The sequence below is a fragment of the Talaromyces atroroseus genome (assembly GCF_001907595.1).
Source record: "Talaromyces atroroseus strain IBT 11181 chromosome Unknown scaffold_0, whole genome shotgun sequence".
NCBI lineage: Eukaryota > Fungi > Ascomycota > Eurotiomycetes > Eurotiales > Trichocomaceae > Talaromyces > Talaromyces atroroseus.
In genome coordinates, this window is record NW_017971432.1 from 2,975,764 (window position 1) to 2,995,975 (window position 20,212).

At 46.2% G+C, this 20,212-nt stretch overlaps 9 protein-coding genes across 9 annotated transcripts, besides 2 other annotated features; 7 read left to right on the forward strand and 2 right to left on the reverse strand.

Annotated features, from left to right (window-relative positions):
• Positions 1 to 204: 204 nt before the first annotated feature.
• UA08_01027 (hypothetical protein) lies at positions 205 to 1,236 on the reverse strand (the record flags this gene model as incomplete). The annotated part of the gene is made up of 3 exons (XM_020259769.1): positions 205 to 1,078; positions 1,163 to 1,165; positions 1,223 to 1,236. 3 exons carry the CDS (start codon positions 1,234 to 1,236, stop codon positions 205 to 207), a joined length of 891 nt encoding a protein of 296 aa, XP_020124347.1.
• Positions 1,237 to 2,725: 1,489 nt separating this feature from the next.
• On the forward strand, positions 2,726 to 3,521 carry UA08_01028 (hypothetical protein; the record flags this gene model as incomplete). The annotated part of the gene is made up of 4 exons (XM_020259770.1): positions 2,726 to 2,882; positions 2,973 to 3,097; positions 3,150 to 3,267; positions 3,409 to 3,521. 4 exons carry the CDS (start codon positions 2,726 to 2,728, stop codon positions 3,519 to 3,521), a joined length of 513 nt encoding a protein of 170 aa, XP_020124338.1.
• A 1,017-nt stretch (positions 3,522 to 4,538) lies between these two features.
• Positions 4,539 to 4,682: a repeat region (Identified by RepeatMasker using a combination of RepBase library and repeat library created with RepeatScout).
• A 1,218-nt stretch (positions 4,683 to 5,900) lies between these two features.
• On the reverse strand, positions 5,901 to 6,772 carry UA08_01029 (hypothetical protein; the record flags this gene model as incomplete). The annotated part of the gene is made up of 3 exons (XM_020259771.1): positions 5,901 to 5,975; positions 6,009 to 6,530; positions 6,644 to 6,772. 3 exons carry the CDS (start codon positions 6,770 to 6,772, stop codon positions 5,901 to 5,903), a joined length of 726 nt encoding a protein of 241 aa, XP_020124339.1.
• Positions 6,773 to 7,346: 574 nt separating this feature from the next.
• On the forward strand, positions 7,347 to 8,747 carry UA08_01030 (hypothetical protein; the record flags this gene model as incomplete). The annotated part of the gene is made up of 2 exons (XM_020259773.1): positions 7,347 to 7,397; positions 7,632 to 8,747. The coding sequence occupies 2 exons, from the start codon at positions 7,347 to 7,349 to the stop codon at positions 8,745 to 8,747; spliced, it is 1,167 nt and encodes a 388-aa protein (XP_020123809.1).
• A 577-nt stretch (positions 8,748 to 9,324) lies between these two features.
• Positions 9,325 to 10,011, forward strand: UA08_01031 (hypothetical protein; the record flags this gene model as incomplete). Its single annotated transcript, XM_020259774.1, has 1 exon — positions 9,325 to 10,011. The coding sequence occupies one exon, from the start codon at positions 9,325 to 9,327 to the stop codon at positions 10,009 to 10,011; it is 687 nt and encodes a 228-aa protein (XP_020123808.1).
• Positions 10,012 to 12,811: 2,800 nt separating this feature from the next.
• Positions 12,812 to 12,978: a repeat region (Identified by RepeatMasker using a combination of RepBase library and repeat library created with RepeatScout).
• A 603-nt stretch (positions 12,979 to 13,581) lies between these two features.
• On the forward strand, positions 13,582 to 14,952 carry UA08_01032 (hypothetical protein; the record flags this gene model as incomplete). Its single annotated transcript, XM_020259775.1, has 3 exons — positions 13,582 to 13,675; positions 13,737 to 14,125; positions 14,188 to 14,952. 3 exons carry the CDS (start codon positions 13,582 to 13,584, stop codon positions 14,950 to 14,952), a joined length of 1,248 nt encoding a protein of 415 aa, XP_020123807.1.
• A 406-nt stretch (positions 14,953 to 15,358) lies between these two features.
• UA08_01033 (hypothetical protein) lies at positions 15,359 to 16,576 on the forward strand (the record flags this gene model as incomplete). Its single annotated transcript, XM_020259776.1, has 1 exon — positions 15,359 to 16,576. The coding sequence occupies one exon, from the start codon at positions 15,359 to 15,361 to the stop codon at positions 16,574 to 16,576; it is 1,218 nt and encodes a 405-aa protein (XP_020123806.1).
• A 348-nt stretch (positions 16,577 to 16,924) lies between these two features.
• On the forward strand, positions 16,925 to 18,036 carry UA08_01034 (hypothetical protein; the record flags this gene model as incomplete). The annotated part of the gene is made up of 3 exons (XM_020259777.1): positions 16,925 to 17,231; positions 17,320 to 17,684; positions 17,923 to 18,036. The coding sequence occupies 3 exons, from the start codon at positions 16,925 to 16,927 to the stop codon at positions 18,034 to 18,036; spliced, it is 786 nt and encodes a 261-aa protein (XP_020123805.1).
• A 549-nt stretch (positions 18,037 to 18,585) lies between these two features.
• UA08_01035 (hypothetical protein) lies at positions 18,586 to 19,801 on the forward strand (the record flags this gene model as incomplete). The annotated part of the gene is made up of 3 exons (XM_020259778.1): positions 18,586 to 19,115; positions 19,333 to 19,497; positions 19,648 to 19,801. 3 exons carry the CDS (start codon positions 18,586 to 18,588, stop codon positions 19,799 to 19,801), a joined length of 849 nt encoding a protein of 282 aa, XP_020123804.1.
• Between the last annotated feature and the right edge of the window lie 411 nt (positions 19,802 to 20,212).

A 20,212-nucleotide genomic window follows, 5' to 3' on the forward strand; every position in this document is an offset into this window, starting at 1 on the left:
GCGTCACAATTGAATTATCGAAACGAGTGGTTTAAGACAAGCGACATAATTATCCTCTGAGTTAAGTTTGTTTTAAACATTCTCTTCTTCAACTTTCCACGGAGTACTGAGATTTGTTTATGTTACACTGCGTCTAAAACTTAAAGGAATGCTCTTCTTCATAACCGGCTCTAATCGACAGATAATACATGATATAAAGGAAACTCAGCTTTCCCAATTTCTTTTCAATGCTGTAAAAAACAATCTTGCCTCTTCTTGCGACTGCTGTAAAACGTTCAATGGCAAAGTTGATGGTGATGACGTGCTCGGTGCCACCACTTTACCGGCCTTTTCAACTATAGAGACGGAGTGGTTCATGATGTCAATGGCAGAAGGCCTTGGTGTAATCTTCCGAATCCCCACAAGCTTCGCTCCGCGTATATCAACTTCTGCGCTTGATCGACTAGGTGACTTCCAAGAGTCTGTATTACGCTTTCGCTGACTAGCGTGCGCAGTACTCCATTTCCACACCATGACGTCTGTTACTCCAATAACAGCTCGTCGATGTCCGATAAAGCCGTCAATGCAATCTAACAATGGAAGCAGACGCCGACGGATTCCGCATCCGGTATGGTTAGGATCAAGTTGATAGTCGGGTACTTGACGCAGGGACGCAGTGATGGACAATATATCAGAAGAAGCTATATTCGCAGCACGATTTCCTTCATTGTAGGATACATTTCTTCCATCTTTGTATCCTTTTTGATCATCCCATCCTCCTTGTTCTTCGTCTTCTTGTTCTTCTTCATCGAAGGCGTTATCGTAACCAGAATCGATCAACGTAGATCCTAGAAATATAGTCTTGGACCGCATGGAGAAAAACCGAATCATTTCACCGAGGTGAAAAGAGTCACAAGCCCTAGAGTTGTCGAAGCCCCATCGGCATTGTAAGGAGCGGGGGTTCGATGAAACAGCCGTTACAAGCATATTATTTTTTGTTTGAGGTTTGCTGCGCTCGACCTCCTCGTCTTCCAATGCACCGTAAGCGCGTAGGAAGTGGGCTTGTAGATCAGTTATTGTGTTCATTATACATTGTCGTCTGTAATATAGTTCCTCTAATCATAACTATGAGTCCATTTATCAATTTTTCAACGATATTTGCTCCGAATACAAAAGCACGTACCTTCTATTCCATTTTCAAAATATGACCAACGATGGCTTCCAGATTTATCAGGTCCCATACCTCCATCTAGCCATCTTATGGACCCTAGTAATATCAATGCATGTGAAGCCACTCGAAATATTGTATCATGTTGTATGGACATTGCTATATATATGACTTGGCGAAGCCTTTCCTCGCTTAGCTTCAATAAGGATGGGTTGAATAATTCAAGAGATTGGATGCCTTTGATATAAGGGCGATACTTTGCTTTACCCAAAGACTCATTGACCGCCTCTGCCGAACTGAACAAGCCCCCAACCTCTATCAACCCGGCGATGATAGGAACGGATTGTTGAAGTAGTTCTGTTCCTAATTTAGCGCTGAGATCAGCGTCTTGGGCAGATATTAATACTTTGAGGAACAACTCGAGACTCTCTATTCGATGCTTGCCCATCAAGCGGCTTAAATTCAGACTAATCAGTGGCAATTGCTCTGGCGATTCGTTCTCATAATCGTTATCAGACTTGATATCAAACGCCGTCAACGGCTCCTTTGACCGAGCTTTGTTCTCAACGAATTTTCTTCCCTCAGAGAACTTGTTTGGGTCTAACAAAGCAGAAAAGAAACGACTATTTTTCATCAGGCTGTCGCTAGAGACCTGCCAGCGATAGTGCGTGATGGTTTTGTTGCGCGAGTCGGTGTCAACATATTCTAGGATGGCATCTCCGTCTCGCGATAATATTCTATGAATTATCTTGGAGCCATTTGAGGCGATTTCCACGCCACGATACCCATTTTCTGAAGCAGCCAAGCCGTTTCTGTTCAGGGAGGCGCTGGCGGAATGCTTTGCTGAGCGGCCTGATGATGGAAGAGGGGGAAATTCTGACTCCATGCCAAGACCCCAGTCTCTTGTAGCATATGTTTGCTCACTACTAACGATGTTGCGAACTCATCTCTAATCTGCAGATATGTGTAGGATCGAGGAAGACGAAATTTCGATGGAAGGTTGAATTAAGCTCGCCGCCACATGGTCCGTGCGTAGCGATTACCCCACAGCGACCAAAAACCTGAGGCGTCGTCGTGACCTGGCCATATTCACCTCGCGGCTGAACCTCGCATCTTTCATTATAAAAATATATTCATCAGGTTTACAAAGAAAATCAACGACGTTGCGGAGCGGATAGTTAAAATTGTGAACACGTGTCTGAGTGGCAAAAAGGATTTGTAAAACATCCGAACCCGAACTCAGCCCCTGGCCAACCTGAAATCATCCATCCAACATGCCGAGAAGGAGCTCACAGTCATCATGTACAAAAATAGTTCGATCCTTCTGAAGCAGGATATTGCGAAATACTACTCGAATGCCTTTTTATCTTATCGAAATGTGAGGTTCTGTTCATTATCTCATCCTTCCACAACACGACTAGGACCACAGCCAGAACTATGCATAGAAGCGTTGAATGGAACAAGTAATGCCCCCCCCCCCATAATCAATCCTTGGAAAATAAATAAGCAGCAAGCTAACATGCGTGTGATAGATGAGAAAATATCCGAAGAAGACTTGTACCGATACACTCGGCACCGATGGCTGTACGAGATTACTTAGTGTCTAGTTTGAATCCTGTTTACTGGGAGATCTTTAGACTCAACGAAGAGGCTGAGCTCTCTAAACGTTATGTGAATTTTTATTTGCGTCAACTTATCGCTATTGCTGTCGGCGTTAGTGATGGAGCTCAGTACTGTATGTCTTATATTTTGACAGTCAACGCAACAACAGAGTATTGACCGAAATCACCATTGGGCAGGTACTAGTGTAATTAAATGCCCGGAGGGTCTAACAACAAAGCATTTATCTTGATCACGGACAATGGGACCGAAGTGTTTACGAAACTCCCGAACCCAAACGCCGGACCCCCTAAATACACACCTGCTTCTGAAGTCGCTACCCGCAAGTTGGTATGGTGAATATTCTTATACGATAGTTAACTCATTTATCTAATTTTTCTAGCTACGAGAGGTTTTCAATATCCCTGTTCCCCGCGTTTTTGCGTGGTCTGCAAATGCAGCGAGTAACCCTGTCGAGGTAGAGTATATCATTGAAGAGAGGGCACCTGGTGTTAGGCTTGGTACGCTTTGGAATCAATTGTCACGACAAGCAAATCTCAATTTGGTCACACAAGTAGTTGACATAGAGCAAAAACTGACCACGATTCCCTTTCCTAAGCATGGCTGCATCTATTTCAAGGAAGATTTGCGTTCATTAACAGGATATGCAGAGGATCTCAACATTGAATCTACTATCCCTGAAGCCCTCGAGCCGCTTCCAATAGGCCCACTTACTTCAGCCGAGCTGTGGGTGCGCAGGGCGAGAGCCATGTGAATATACACAAGCATTAGGGCGCAATGGGATGGCATGGATCAAATCATATGCATCTCCTAGGATGGACTATTACAGGTCAACTCAAGATCATGAGCTTCCTAAGGACGCAATTTCTTTCCTTACTCAATATCTAGACGTGGCCCCTTATTTGGTTCCTTCACAGACCGAAGACGCAGGACTACCCAGAGTTCTCCGACATCCTGATCTTCATTTGGATAACGTATTTGTTGATCCCAATCCTTGCAAGATTACATGCATTGTAGATTGGCAATCAGCATGTGTGGTCCCCTCTGTCCTATCAGTCTGATGTCCCAAGGATGTTCCGGCATCATGGGCCCATCAGAGAGGGGTGGATTGTCCCAGGGAGGCCTGAAAATTTCGACAGCCTCGGCCAAGATGAACAAAAGAAGATTGATAGTGATCTGAAGAGCGAGACTATACCCAAATATTACCAAGCTCAGGTTTACAAACGGGCACCTCACCACTGGGCTGTTCTTCGGCAGACAGTGACCCCCTTTGTGTGAAAACCGGTCTGGTTGGTAAGCGGAGTGTGGGAGAATCGAGATCTCTTCTTTCTGCGCCAATCACTTATATGGCTCGCTGCTCATTGGAATGAGCTACTTCCCGATAGCCAGATACCCTGCCCAATAGGGTTCACAATGGAGGATCTTGAGCGCCACTCCAAGGAGGAGGAGAATGTCGACGGCGTTGGGTAAATGCTTTCCTTATTTCGGGACGAAGGCGTTTTACCCGTTGATGGTATGGTTGCCCCTGAAGACTATGAAATTGCCAGTGCAAACTGTCGGGAATTTAAAGATATCTTTGTTGGATCGGCTCAAGATGAAAGCGAGAGGTATTATTTGAGAAGCTCTGGCCATTTCAAGAGAGTGAGAGATAGTCAGTTCAATATGCTAGGTTGAACTTGGCTAGGCAATAATATTAGTAACTACGATGATGCTTGCACATATTCTCGGAGTATTGCCAACCCTCTAATATGAAGCTGATATCGTTACTCTTCCATCACATACGACCATAGGGTGTGGAAAACAGGGCTTCCCGTCCGCTCAGCCGTACTTAAGCCACACGCCGGCCGGTTAGTAGTTGGGTGGGTGACCACCAGCGAATCCCGTCTGTTGTATGTTTTTATGCTGATTTTTTTGCTTACCTGATGGGTATCCTGTTTATAAATGCCGTTTTCAGAGGCTGACCAAGTGTTCCAGGTAGCTACGATGGTGACATCTGCCACAACATGCCGAATTTAAAGAAAAGAAAAGAGGAAGAGACCAAGAGAACGGATATATTTACCATCTTTCCTCTCACTCACAAGGGAGCTGCAGTCGTTTTTAGCGCTAGCACTTTCCTTCTCATATCGTTTGTTGCTGAAGCCGGCTTGCAACCTAGGCAGGCACAGGATCCTTTTCAAGGTCGAGTTAATCAATTAATTCTAAGGTTTGATAAATCCGTGATCAGTTATTATATAGTTCTAGATACACTATATATATTACCGGTCAATAAGTTTACAACAGGGTCTGGTCTTATGTACTTTCTGTACCCTGATGGGGCTCCATTAGACGTATTGAATTATCGGGAACAAGAATAAGCGAAAAGCGGAAATCTTCCGTGTCTCATCAACTTGGTGCGGCAGGGAACGAACTAGCGTTTCTAGGATGTATGAAAACGATATATTTGGCCACGAACGCGCAAAAATAAAATTCTTGTTCAGTCCTGCTGTTCATACGTGCTTATACTAGTAATCTAAGGTTTACTTACAATCAAATTGGTGTATCACTCTCACATGAATATGCCCTTAATGAACAGCTCTAAATAACATTTTCTAAGGTGTCAAAAGTGCCTCGAAGAAGCCCAATTCACCAGCTCCGATAACGAGAATCTTTTGGCGAGCCATTTCTCAATGATGTTACAGACTGATGATATCGAGTGGGAGGTTCCTTGGATTGTGCTTGTGTATCCCTTCCTCGTCCTAGCTCCACTGGTTAACTCCGTGGGCATAATAATATCAAATCCAGAAATCCACAGAATGAAATACTCTCCCTCTTCAGAATACGAGAATTGCAGAGCTCAAGTTTCTTTAATGGAGACTCCTCGTATTTCCGGTCTTTTCATGACGTCTCGGCTGGCTGACAAACCAAGTCATTTTATGTCTCTTGCCATGTACGTGTCTTTGAAAATAGTCGAAATGACAGCTAAAGTGGCCAATTATTATATGGAAATATTTGTCGCAATGTTTGAATCAAGTTTTTAGTCATTCAGGCCAGTGATACTTTATGAGTTGACATAGAATTGGAGAGTTTTGGTCAAATCGACATGGAGCATTTATAGTCATTCTTGTTATGCTCTAATAGTGAGCTTTGAGTAATATCAGCTCTGGGGTACATCATTATCAAGATATTTAAGCAGCAACATGTAGCTGTTCCTCTTCGTATCCACAACTAGCTATATCCCAAGTTAGTCATCCTATCTACTAACCGCAGCCTCCTTGTCAGTGGCCAGCATCCTCTGTATGGCTGGCCGATTCATGCAGCGCTCCCACCAAGCACTCACTGCTTCGCGACTAACAATAATATCTCCATATCCGCATACAAAAAGTCTTTGGATTAACGGAATGTAGTAGATGTCCACGAGAGTGAAGTCATTTCCAGCCATGTATTCCCTGTCGTGTAAGAGACGTTCCGCAACATCGAAAAACATCTCAACCGACCGCAGTGCATCCAAGACAACAGCTTCATTAGGAGGCAGTCCAATAAACTTTTTGACAAATTTCTCGAAGGCGATTCTACCTGCAGGTTCTGCGAAGTAGGACATTTCTGTGCACTGCGCCTGGTCGAACAGCGCCGCAGCTTCGACGTCGGAGTCCGGTGGTAGAAGAGGAAAGGAGTACTTCTTTGCGATGTATTTGCAGATTGCACGACTCTCGTAGAGAGTGAAACCATCGGGGAAGGTCAATACGGGTATTTTACCCCATGGGTGACGTTTCGTGTGTTCTTTGGACTGGATACAACCGCGTTAGCTCCCACGAGAATCGAGCTATGCGGCCAGGGGAACAAACACTGAAGTGACAAGAAATTTTTATATATCGGTTGCGAAGTAAACGGGTCACTCACCTTTTGCTCTCCTATCTGAAGGTTTAGAAACACGAGTTCGTAATCCGTAAAGTCACCTTCGGCAAGTGTCAAACGGACCCGGTCGGTATTTGTCGAGCCGCGAGCGCCATATAGAGTAAAAGCCGGCATTTTTGAGCTGTACAGTATTTCCGATGCGAATCTTGAGCTGGATGAGAGTCTCGACATAGTGTAGATACTTGATTTTGAGAGACATGCGGACAGCCGCTTGATATATAAGAAAAGGCATCGAGCTAGCGACTTTTACGGGGCCTGAATATCTTAACTTTCATCAAAGATTAGAATAAAACAAAACCCTTCCCAGTATATATATGCCATAGTAGTATTGCGCAATATGATTGGTGGGTTCGCTCTCGCTACCCAATCTAGTTAGCACCAATGTCTCCGCTATTTAAGTATATTTTAACCTCCTGCTTGACTCATCTTCCTTCTTCCTGCATTCTTTGATTTGTCTGTTCGGATTTTCTGCTTCTTACAGTGTCGATAATACGTTGACTATCAAGTACAACATCAAGTGTGGAGAGCTGGACCCATTCGAACAAGCAATACGAGGTTGACAGACTCTTCGGACGATGGGTTTGACTCAGGTTGATGAAGCAGGAAGTAACTTTCTTCTATACTGATTATTACGAAGAAAATTGCACTGTCTACCGACCAGCGTGAATGCTCCATCCGCTACCCAAAAATGGCTGGAAGCGTTGTCGTCCACAAATGGAACATGAAACGTAGAACCAAGGTAAAAAGCGGTTGCCTTACCTGTAGGTTAGTTCATAATATACAGATCCGCATGTGATTAAAATTGAATCTCAGTTCTTGTGCCTAACCAGAAATAGGACTAGGAAAATAAAGGTAATCGACTACGTCCCATTTCTTATGGATACCCCGTTTCCCCCCGTTTCCCCTCACTTCTATTTCTTTTTATGCGAGCATCCTAGTCAGGGGTCACCGTATCTCGCTAACTAGGGTCAAGTGCGACGAGAATAAGCCGTTTTGCCGGAAATGTGTCAGCACTGGTCGTACTTGCGACGGCTACGAATCCCCCTTTAGGGCTTTCGCCAGTCAACCCATTAACAACGCCTATGCTGACGGCAAGAAATCAGATCCTGGTTTACAGTCCGCCTACATTGAGGTTACCTCTCGGGATATCGACCTTCTCAGTCGTCACTTTTCAATCAAAACCATGTTTGACGTGAATCTGGACTGTGACGAAGAAGCCCGGCAAGTCCTCCAAGCCAGCTTGACTGATCCGCCTATACGACACGCACTTTTGTCTCTAAGAACACTTCGAAGAGATGTTGAGAGGCTCGGAGACGGTCAGCAGACCTCGAGCTATCATTACGGTCTCCAGCAATACACTAAGGCCTTGGGGGGTCTTGCTTCTACCTTGTCATCTCCCAGTTCCAATGGGTTGAAGTCGGCATTACTTTGCTGCCAGATCTTCATCAGCATTGAGCAAGTACGGAAAAATTTTGCTGGGATGGCCCAGCATATTATTCAAGGACTCAATATCATGCACGAGTACCGGGCAAGGCCAAGTTTTGTTACCCCGAACAAATTGATGCCAGGAAACCATGATCAATTACCTCTGCTGGATGTTTTCATCATCAAGATGTTTGCTGCGCCGTGTAAATTTACAACACCTCCAACAGCAGTTGAGGCACCCCGAACGCTGCCACATCAACAGCCCGCTGAATCTCACGATCTTCGCACGATTGCACCCGATATGCGGACAGAGCTTACGAGGATCTCCGCGTTAACGCTTGAATTCCTCGACAGAGTGTCGCAGATTAAAACAGAAGAGATTGCTCTTCAACTACTATCTGAGAAAGCAGCTTTGCTAGATTCTTTAGAAAAGTGGCTCATTAATCTTGAACTCGTTCAAACGAAGACTCGGCCTTCTGGACCTGAGCCGGTTTCAGTGTCTTTCCAACGCCTCTTCCATCTAGTACTGAAAATCGTTCTCCTGGGGGCACTGGACTTCTCACAAGATGTTTATGCCGAGCTGCAGCCTGAGAATGACCGATTGCAGGCCATAGCCAACAACGTGGGCGAAAGAGTCAGCACTTACAGATATAAGGTGGAATGACGAATTGAACATTTCATGTATTCTACCAGAAGCCTTTCAAACCCTTTACAATAATCCACCCACACAACTTCTTAGAATCAACTCTATTCTGGCTATTCACCCAGGACTGCAGCGCCAAGTCGACACGTAGGGACGTTATATTGGAGGAGCCACCAAAAGGAGTCTACGCTGACCTAAGTGGGTAGCAGGGGAATGTACGTAAATTCGAGAGAAGGGTGCTTTGGTATTCTAGCAAAATGGGGTAATATTTTCAGCCTCGCATCTGGGCCCTACCATTTCACAGCCAATGGATGCCAGCAGCAAGTGAAGAGGTGGCCTAGTGCATTTCAACATATTCATGAAGAAAAACGAGTGGGTCAACTTCCATTTGCAGTACACACACCGAACAGACCAATCAGCAGCTGACTTTGTACCTAAACCGGACTCACTCATCAATCATGGTCGTCTGTCCTGGAGGCCTGGTCAAACTCATAAAGGGGTGCGCAACCCCATCACCCTTTGATAGCAAAGTCTCTTCCTCTGTGCACAAGCCTTCAAGCAGACGACAACACAACGGCATCACCCACCGTCAAAAGCTATGCATTTCCTCCTCCTTGGTGCCAGTGGACGGACCGGCCAGCACGTCGTATCTGAATTGCTCTCTCAGGGCCACACAGCGGTGGCCCTTGTGCGTACCTGCAGCAGCCTCGCCGCTCGCCCCGGCCTTACTATCGTCACTGGCTCGGTACTCTCGAAATCAGACATACACAACGCTCTTTACGCGGTGCCTTCTCTATTACCTTCTGCGGCGATCATCACCTTGAACACAGTTCGCAAGTCTGACAGCCCTTTCGCAGCTCAGGTCTCACCTCCTCGCTTTCTAGCCGACTCATGCGCCAATGTCTGCGAGGTTCTGGAGCAGGCCGGCATTCGTCGCGTGGTGGTTATGTCGACAGCAGGGGCAGGAGATTCATGGGCTAGACTACCGTTGTTGAGTAAGGCATTCATGTCATGGACCAATGTCAAGTACGCACTCGAGGATCACGGCCTCGTAGACAAGGAGATTCGGGAAACGAAGATGGATTGGACTCTTGTGAGACCTGTGAGGCTGGAATTCGACGATCAGAAGCCAACTAAGACGAAAAGAGACGTGAGGACGCTGGGCAGCAAGGGCGATGGAATGAGCTTGACCGACAGCGTAGGTGTAGCTAGTGTAGCAAAGTTCATGATCAAGGTTGCGGTCAAAGGGCTTTTCATTCAAAGCGCAGTGGTCGTGGCCGATTAACGCTGTTGAGGTAGTTGTGGGCTTTGTTGATATTACTCTGGTATGCTGGGAGACAGGCTGAACGAATTCTTCTGATTGTTCATAGCTAGCTAATAGAATCGGTTTTCAGACCAAATTTTCCCGAGCTTAGATGTGTAGGAAAAGTGGTATTCCATTACGATTCCGAATTATCAGGTCGGACTATCCGTATGGCAATATTCCCCATACGAAGACGTTGCCATGAGTGCTTTGCTTTGACTCATATCGCGTCTATTGATGAGAATATCTGTTCTAGGGATCTTTCCATAAAGAAAACCCAAACCAAACTCTTTTATGCTCTCATGAACTTCTTGAGTCTACCTGAAACATCGTCATGGAAGATATTAAGTCTCCTCTGCGACTCACCAATGCTCTGGGGGAGCTATGCTAAAGGTGTAGTCGTCACATACAACCAGAATATTGTCGCCAAGTCACAATGAGAGACAAAAATGACAGCGAACATAGAATGCAAAGGATTCCCCCAATATTTCTACTTCGAGGGCGCATGGTTTCATAGATTTCGTTCCGTTTCGGCTCATCTTAATGTCAGGTATGATTCTGAATCAAGCATGGGCTCAAATATCGCATGAGGATAAGTTGTTGATACGAACACAACTTGAAAACATTTTCCATTGGCTGAGGACTATTCACCGTTAGAACGCTAGTTTGCTGTGGAGATGGAGTAAATAACTCCGGCTCGATGAATGTTCAGTTTCAAAGCTCTTGCCTCAACCAGTGGTTTCAGCGATCTACAGTGTTCCCCACGACACCACGGCAGCAAGACTTAGTCAAGCTCAGTCGTCCTTCCTTGACCATGATAACTCGACGATGATACCAGAATCAGTGTTCACGTATGGCGACGTTCGGACTGATATCATTATGGTGAAGAAGGAATTTACTGGCTAAGTTGTCACTGGTGTCATTGACTAGGAGAACAGCGGGACCTATCCAGCATACCATGAATGCACTGTTTTGACGCGTACCTCAAGACTCACCGATGAAAACGATTGGTATCTCTATCTGCCAAAGAAGCATTGCGCCTTCGACTTTTTTCACACTTGGTTGGTTGATCGACTTTGGGCGCATCATCTCAGGACCACATACTGGTCAGGAATTTCTTGAACTCTGGAGAAGCATTATACGATGGTGCGCATAAGCTTGGAAATAGAAAGGATATTATTTATGATAGGTCTCATCACTGAGGGCAGCAGTATGTTGAGATTTTTATCTTTATCCCAAGATGGATAATTGATGAGGCTCTGGGGACATCGATGAATGATTTACTATCTGTATCTGGCACATGCGGTATATACTCGAGTACGACATGAAATCTCGAGATTTTCACTAAAGATGCTTGTATAAAAAAGCAGTTAAAGTTTATAGCATATTACACTCCACTCACTAACTGGTTACATAATTAAGATACTCTAAAAACTTGATTACTCTTATGAATGTTCGGACCCCCAAATCAAGTACCTCCATTTATATACAAAACTAATCGATTGAAGACCTCAGTTATTAGCTGGCTTACACAACATTTACCACATCTAGAGCACAACTAGCTATGTATATTTGCCTTGTTATATGGAAGATAACTAGTCAATACCTTAATAAATATTAAAGGGTTGTCATTCAGACCCGGAGTCCCTAATACTCGATATACATTGCGTCCTACACATTTAGCATTGATTTTTTAACTTGTTATTAAGTTATGTTAAGTCTTGAGCAACAAGTTAGTCAAGTATAGGCCTTAACTAAAACTAGCTACTATACGAACTTACTTCGTCGCCATCTATCATAAAACGCAGAGCTACACCACACAAAATTTCCTTTAGCGGAGAATTAGGCTAGTATAGCAATTGAGAGAAAAGGAATCTATTCTTTTCTCAACTATAATACTTATTTAATTAGTAATATGTTGTAAAACAGTTCTCCAAATTCGCCATGTTTTTACTGAACAGGAGATGGGGAGCCACGGCCAAATCTAAGGCCGCAGGTCTACAGCGAAGGATCTTTACCCGGACAGCATACAGATCAAGAAATCCATTACTATAAGAAGGCATTTTGTTGGAGATCCTCCAAACTTCAAACAGGGCTAATGTACACACTCAACCAAGAAAAGCCCTGTCAAAGCTTTCGTCGGTCGACCAGAAAAAGCGGTCCAGAAGGACCAGACTGGTTGACTATCCCATAAGAAAAAAAGCCAATAGTCTCGTGACACTATTTCATCATAATATTGACCGCCAGATGCGTCCAAATTCATTATCAATTTCACACTTGTCCATTCTGCCGAGCTGACGATACATCAAAACCAGATTACATACCATCAAATTCGCCATCACAGTCCGATTGCCCAGTTGGCAACAACACCAACTCAGGACTTGATTCTGTAGAGCCTCCGACTCTCTGAATCAGCCATCTAATCTTACATAAGCAACAGCTAGGTAGTATTTGAGCGAGATAGCATCTATTTCATCATAGCCAATGCTTTCTTCATGTTTCCCAATTGCCTGTTCTAGAATAGCTATCATCTTAGCTTTAGGGGTCATGCGGCCGTGTGCTTCCGCTAGATGAACAATGCAGCAGCATACTATGAAATCTGGATATCCCAAATACACCCTGCCTGCCTCAGCGGCATCTTACAGTAGATGCACTGCTTCTGGTAAGCGGCCTTGAAAGACGTATTCCCAGCCAGTGCTATATCCATGACGGCGATTGTATAAGGATGACCTGGTGCACGCTGCCCACGCTAGACCATTCTGAAGCCCTGCCAAATCTCCTATATAAACTTTTCTCTCTATTCACCAAGCACATGCGACCATAGGGTGTGGAAAACAGGGCTTCCCGTCCGCTCAGCCGTACTTAAGCCACACGCCGGCCGGTTAGTAGTTGGGTGGGTGACCACCAGCGAATCCCGTCTGTCGCATGTATTTCTGCTTTTTTTGCTTCTCCTTTTTTTTTTTCTTTACCAGGTGGTTTTTGTTGTGCCCTTGTAGGCTTGTGATGCCAGCGGGCCTTCATCTTCCCGTGGTGTCTAAGGGGTACTCCATAGTATAAAACGCAGCTCTAGATAGCTTGAAACTATCTTATAGATAGATAGATAGCTGCATTTCAAGATGAGACATGCGAGACAGGAATGCAATGTTTGTAGTTCACTGCGTGCAAGGCTATCTATGCCTGGCCAAGCCTTAAAGATTAGGAGTTGAATAGAACCAAGAAGATCATTGATGATAGATGTCATGACGTGTAGACAGAACAGAGAAATTCCAGATTTGTGTTCAACCCAAGCTCTGGGGTATAGCGACCACGAGTTATCCGGGGGCAAGTATCGTTGAATTGATGGTCAAAAAATTACTACTTCGAGCTAGCTAAGTGTCATCCCTATAAGTATCCTGGTGACACAAGCTACACCTGCCTATTACCGCTAGCCGAGGGACTTTGACCTGCAGTACCCCTCCGGCAAGACCTTAGAATAAAACTACAAGGTCATCAAAAGGGACGACTGCTGCATGGAGTAGTGACCGGTCACGCACTTTATCAAATAATTCCAGCATGGCTACATTGGAAGAATATCTATCACAAGCTACGGCTCCAGGTCCCGATCGACAGCTGACCGGCTGTGTTGTGATGGCTGCGAACAAAGATGGTACGTGAATTTGATCTGGTTATAAAGCATATCGGCAACAACTGACTATGTAGATACATAGGCATCGCATACTCCAAGAGCTTCGGCTCAATGTCAGTAGATCCAACCTCGCATCTCTATTCTGAACCCCTCACCCCGGACACAACAATGTGGATTGCATCCAACACAAAACTCATGACGGCTATCTCTGCATTGCAATGTGTGGAGAGAGGATTGCTAAGCCTAGATGATGATGTTTCCAACATCCTTGAGGAGTGGAAAGCTCCCGAGATTCTAGTCGGATTCGAGGACGACACCGGGAAGCCAATCGTTCAAAAGGCGAAGAATAAAATCACACTTAGATTGCTTCTCACGCACCAGAGTGGTCTGGGATATGACTTTCTTCAGCCCCAACTAACACGTTTCTCAAAGTACATGGAAGCCAACGGAAAAGCGGGCATCCAGCCTATCGTATGAGCACTTCATACTTATATGAATTATGTATAGTTGCTAATCTTATGTTTTTCTTCTAGCCCAAAATGTACCTATTTCCACTACTTCATGAACCAGGCACTTCCTGGTCATACGGTGTCGGCCTCGACTGGGTCGGTCAGATGATCGAGCGCGTGACCAACCAAACCCTAGGCGCGTACATGGAAGCAAACATCTGGAAGCCTCTCGGAATGACCTCCACCACTTTCCGGATACAAGAACGGTCTGATATCAAATCTCGGCGCGCAGACATGTCCATGAGAATTGCTGATGGAACTCTGATCCCCAGCCCGACACGCTTTGTCTCCGACGATCTTCCGGACGACCACGGTGGTGGGGGCCTCTTCTCCTGTGCAGCAGATTACATGAAGCTTTTAGTCTCAGTTCTAAAGAATGATGGTACTCTGTTGACATCGAGCAGTATGGAGGCTCTATTTATGCCATGCCTCTTCCCCGATGGAATTAAGGCACTGCGAGATAACAGAGCAGCAATTTACAAGGGCTTTCGAGAAGGTAAAATAGGCTCCAAGGCAGAGAAAAAGGTCATTCAGCCTTATGAGATGAATCATGCCCTTGGTGGCCAGATATCAGAAAGAGATTGGACAAATGGCAGAAAGGCAGGGAGCATGAATTGGTCCGGGCTCCCCAACCTCAGCTGGTTCATTGATCGCAAGTCAGGCATCGCACTGCTTTATTCTAGCCAATTATTGCCATCGAGCGATCATGTCACTAGGGTGGCATTTGAGAGGTTTGAATATGCGGTATACAACGGGGAGCTTGGCGATATTGGTTCTTTAGGCTCGTAGTCGAAATAGTTACATTCGAAACCTCAGGCAGGATCTTCAACAATCAATTCGAAATTTTCCTTCATGACTATGGGCAATTCGGTCGATTATCAGCATGGCAGCCTTATAATCCTGGTACGTATGTAGCAAATTTGTATTTAGTTTAAGAAATTCGAATGGCTTAGAAAATATGAGTTAGGGCTGCGGACTAGACTAGCCCTAACTAAGGGCAGTGATCGGTGGAGCTTAGCGCGTTTGCCTCAGGACCGACCCCGGATTTTACGGCGGTCGTAAGACGGACGGATGAAGATCTCCATCTATAAAGAGCCGCTTTTCCACATTATGAGCACGAACTATTCTAGATCATTCTCTCTCTCTCTCTCCTTCTCTACACTTCAGGTACAGCAAGTAAATATCTATCTTTAACATGGCAAACGACATAGAAACCGCCTTTCAGGCCGCCATCGATGCCGGAAAGATCAACGGCGCCGTTATCTGCGTCACTGACGCCGAGGGCCGTTTTGTGTACGACAAGGCTCTCGGCGAGCGCACTCTTCTGTCAGGCGAGAAGCGTCCCCAGCGACTGGACGACATGTTGCACCTGGCCTCAGCAACCAAGGTAATGGCCACCATCGCCGCCCTGCAGTGCGTGGAGGACGGCCTCCTTACCTTAACCGGCGATGTATCATCTATCGCACCCGAACTCGCTAGCAAGCAGGTTCTCACCGGCTTCTCTGACGACGGCGCCCCTATCCTTGAGCCGCAGAACGGCCCAATCACTCTGGAAATGCTGCTCACGCATAGCTCTGGCACTCCCTATCACTTTCTAACACCACCTATCGCCCGATGGAGAGAGAAGTTCGTCTCTCGGCAAGAAGGCCAGCGCAAAACGGTCGAAGAACTCTTCTGCTACCCACTCAGCTTTCAGCCTGGCACAAGCTGGATGTACGGCCCCGGACTTGACTGGGCCGGTCGCATCGTAGAGCGAGTGACAGGACTTACATTAGGCGAGCGCATGCAGCAGCGCATGTTTGACCCGCTCGGCATCGACGACGCCCAATTCTTCCCCGTCACGCGCGAGGAGCTGCGCTCTCGCCTTGTCGATCTCAACCCCAATGACCCTGATGGCTTCGGACGCGCGGTGGTCGGCGGCGGCGGCTCCAATCATTCCAACAGCCAAACAAAAGGGGACTTTGGCGGTCACGGCCTGTTCATGTCGGGAGCAAGTTTCGTCAAGGTTCTTCACTCGCTGCTGGCCAACGACGGAAAGCTGCTTAAACCTTCTACCGTCGACGACATGTTCCGGCACCACCTTTCCCCCCAAGCCACAGCGGGTCACCAAGCTGCGCTGGCAGGCCCTATCGGCCCGTTCTTCCGCGTAGGCATTGCCCCAGAAGTCAAGCTGGGATTCGGCCTGGGGGGCCTGCTCACACTGCAGGACGCAGATGGCTTTTATGGCGAAGGCACGCTGACATGGGGTGGTGGGCGTACGCTCACCTGGTTCATTGACCGCAAGAACGGGCTGTGCGGTATTGGTGCCGTCCAGGCCGCGCTGCCGTTCCACGGTGACACAGTTGAAGCGCTGAAGGACACCTTCGGTCGTGATATCTACCGCAAGTATGGGGCATGGAAAGAACAGTCGTGACAGTTGTTCGAGAATTTTCTTTTTCTGCCTAATTTTTTATTTTTTTGTGAGAAATACTTGTGCCGGAGTCAATCCAAATACCCCCATTATCAATTCCTAGTACTAGTAGCGGGCGATTAGGCTCCAGCGGCTCCGAGTGTCGGCCAGTGACAGAGACGACGGCCTTAAGCCACAATTTTGGTCTCGACGCTTCGGACCCTGAGGCTTAAATTTGATTATTTTCGTTTTTTTTTTATTCTACGTCTTCGCAATATCTCTTTTGCTTTTCTTCTTTTCCTTTCCCGCGTTGTTCTTTCTTTAGCAATTTACGCTCGCTTCCACCAGTCGCTCGTTATCTCCATATAAAAAATGTATTTGAATATCCTCGCTTTCATCGCCATCGCCGCCGCATCTGCGATTGAGGAACCTGCCCCAACGTACCTGGGCTGTTTCTCTAGCACCAGCAAGACCATTTCTGCTGGTTTCGTGTCCCTCGGAACATTCGAATTCCAGAGCCTGGAGTATTGCGGAAATCTCTGCTATACATCCGGGTTCTCTGCTTTTGCCCTAACAAGCGGCAATGAATGCTCATGTGGTTCTGCTCTTCCGCCGTCCAGTGATTTGGTCGATGCATCGCAATGCTCTCTGCCTTGTCAAGGATACGCCATGGAGACTTGTATGTTGGTCTTTTTAATATGCTCAACCTTTCCCTTGCTTTGAGTGTTGCTCCAGCATCGTAAGTACTGATAGCATCGATTCTCTAGGCGGTGGCTCGGACGCACTGGACGTCTATTCTATATATGACGTCTCTTATCCGACGGGGACCGCCTCGATTACTGCTGGTATTACGGCCGTTCCTACCACATCGACAGGCTACGACTATACGGCCCTGTTTTCGAGTAGCAATGAGTGGTATACGTCTGTCCCAGATAGCAGCAGCAGTGTCATCGATACGACGAGCCAAACAGTCGAAGCTACAGCTGGGTCGGGCATTTTGACTACCTCCACTGTTTCGCCTAGCAGTAGTAGTACCACGACTCCTGCAGCTACCACTACTAGTTTGCATTCCTCAACCGCAAATATTGTCACCCCTTCAGCGAGTACGGTAACATCATCCGCCGAGTCACCGGTGAGTACTGGTGCAGCAGCTGTGGTTCGTGTGCAGGGAATTGCCGAGTTGACATCTGCTCTCTTGGGTGTGAGCATATTTATACTCTTATAGAAGGCATGGATCACATCAAAGTCTTCAACATGCCTCTCAAAGATTTCTCGTTGAATGGTCTAGTCAAGGATATCAAGAATTGTAATTAGTTCATTACCTAGGTAGATAATAGCCAATCAATGTATAAAACCGTATGATTATGCAGACCTACGTGGTTTGTAGCCTGTTTAATTCACGTATTGGAATCATGGATGATTTCGTATTTCTGGTCTTCAAGACGGAAATTCACCACGTCTGGACTCAAGGAAGAATCCTGTAGCTGCGGTGCCAGTGACATGGATGACCTTTCCTACCTACTCAGTATCAGATGCAGTCGAGATGAAAATGGCGAGATGAGAGCGTCTCGCGCCGTCAGAGAAGACTGCAAGGCATATTGCGCGATACATGATTGGATTCAAGGAGAGAGAATTGTAACCTGCAAGTGTGTATTGAGTTATCCATTTATGGCCAGAAAAAAAGGCAGCAGAGCTGTCAAGGAAAGAGAGGTGGTGACTAAGCAAATCAGCCCCTGAATATCCGGGTCATCCTAAATCACGTGACCTAGAATCGTATGATCGGCGGCCAACCAAATACAGACAGCAAAAAAAAGCTCGGTGGCGACAATCAACCCCTGTTTTTCACTATCAAGCTCACGCCACTTTGAATTTGTCGAGCCGCCGATTCCGCCCTCGCTATAACTCATCCAGTCCGTCTCTTCCGCTTTAAAAGCGGTCGGTTAACGTCTGCTCTTTTGACTCTGTTCTCCAGGCTCCCGTGTTATTCGGCATTCTGCGCCATTTCGCGATTGCTCCTCGCAGGCCCCCTAACGATGCCGGGAAAGATTCTACCAACCTTTACGGAGGCTGAAGTGCAATCGCACAATTCCAAAAAATCATGCTATGTGATAATTGATACCAAAGTTTACGATGTGACCGAGTTTCTGGAAGGCCATCCGGCCGGAGAGGATCTGATTCTGGAGTATGGCGGAAAGGATGTCAAGGATATTATGAGTGATACAAGCTCCCACGAGCATTCTGATTCTGCCTACGATATCCTGGCGGAGTATCATATCGGATTTCTGTCCAATGACGGGGTAAAAACCAACGGGAATTCGCGGGCGGTCTACGAGAGAACAGGAATGGCAGACGAGGCCGATTTATCTGTTGAAACGGACTACGCTTCAGATTATAAGACGCATAAGTTTATAGATCTGAGTAAGCCCATGTTTCCTCAGATTTGGTTCGGTGGTTTCTCAAAGGAGTTCTATCTCGAGCAAGTTCATCGACCTCGGCATTATAAAGGAGGAGAGTCTGCACCCTTGTTTGGAAACTTCTTGGAGCCCTTGTCGAAGACCCCTTGGTATGTGGTACCTATCTTGTGGGGACCTATCGTCACATGTGGCACGCTTTATGGAGCTTATGGTTTAAATAATAATCTCTCTGCCGTGGGATTCTTCGTACTGGGCTTGTGTGTTTGGACTCTTTTGGAATACATATTGCACCGTTTTCTATTCCACATTGACAAGTGAGTTATAACCCATTTCCCACGCCGCTCACATTATCTAACGCGTCTTTAGGTGGCTACCTGACAACCGGGTTGGGATCACTCTTCACTTTCTCTTGCACGGTATCCACCACTACTTGCCCATGGACAAGTATCGCTTAGTCATGCCCCCCGCGCTCTTTACAATTCTTGCCCTTCCATTCTGGAAAGTAGCCCATGCCATACTCTATTTCAATTGGTATGCTGGCTTATTAGGGTACTGCGGAGGTGTTACTGGTTATATTTGTTATGATTTGACTCACTATTTCCTCCACCATCGCAAGTGAGTTTTTTTCAAACGGTCACCTTGTTTATCCTACGGAAAGCTAACATTTATCTCCCTCTGCAGTCTGCCTGCGTACTATAAGGAGCTTAAGAAATACCATTTGCAACACCACTTCGCCGATTTCGAGAATGGGTTTGGCGTCACCAGTCGATTCTGGGATCGTGTCTTCGGTACTGAGCTTGAGCTTCCACCCCCGAAGATCGTCAAAACTCAGTAGGTGACCTGCCTTCTCGTTACGCCGGAACATTGAACTCCGATCAGTCACTGTCTTATGAAATTAGTATCATACCCTAATATTAATAACGCTTCTCGTTGACACGTTCTTCAAACTCAATCTCCGCTGGTCCTGTTTTCAAGCATCTTACGTCCTCGGCCCGTTTTCGGGGTTGTATATTTTGTATATTTACTTGTTGGCATATACGTTCTCTCTTCTTTCTGGTCTCCCATCGCGACTGGTATAAGAAGGCATGTGTGGCAGAGTCTAGTCATGTTTATTGCTCATTGATAATCGTCAATGCTTCTCTGAGCCACGTATAAATTATTTTGCAAACCTCCGTGCCTCTCCGTCTTCTATCTTGTAGCTTACTTGGATTTAGCTGCGAAGCAGTAAGTGACATTTCGAACATTT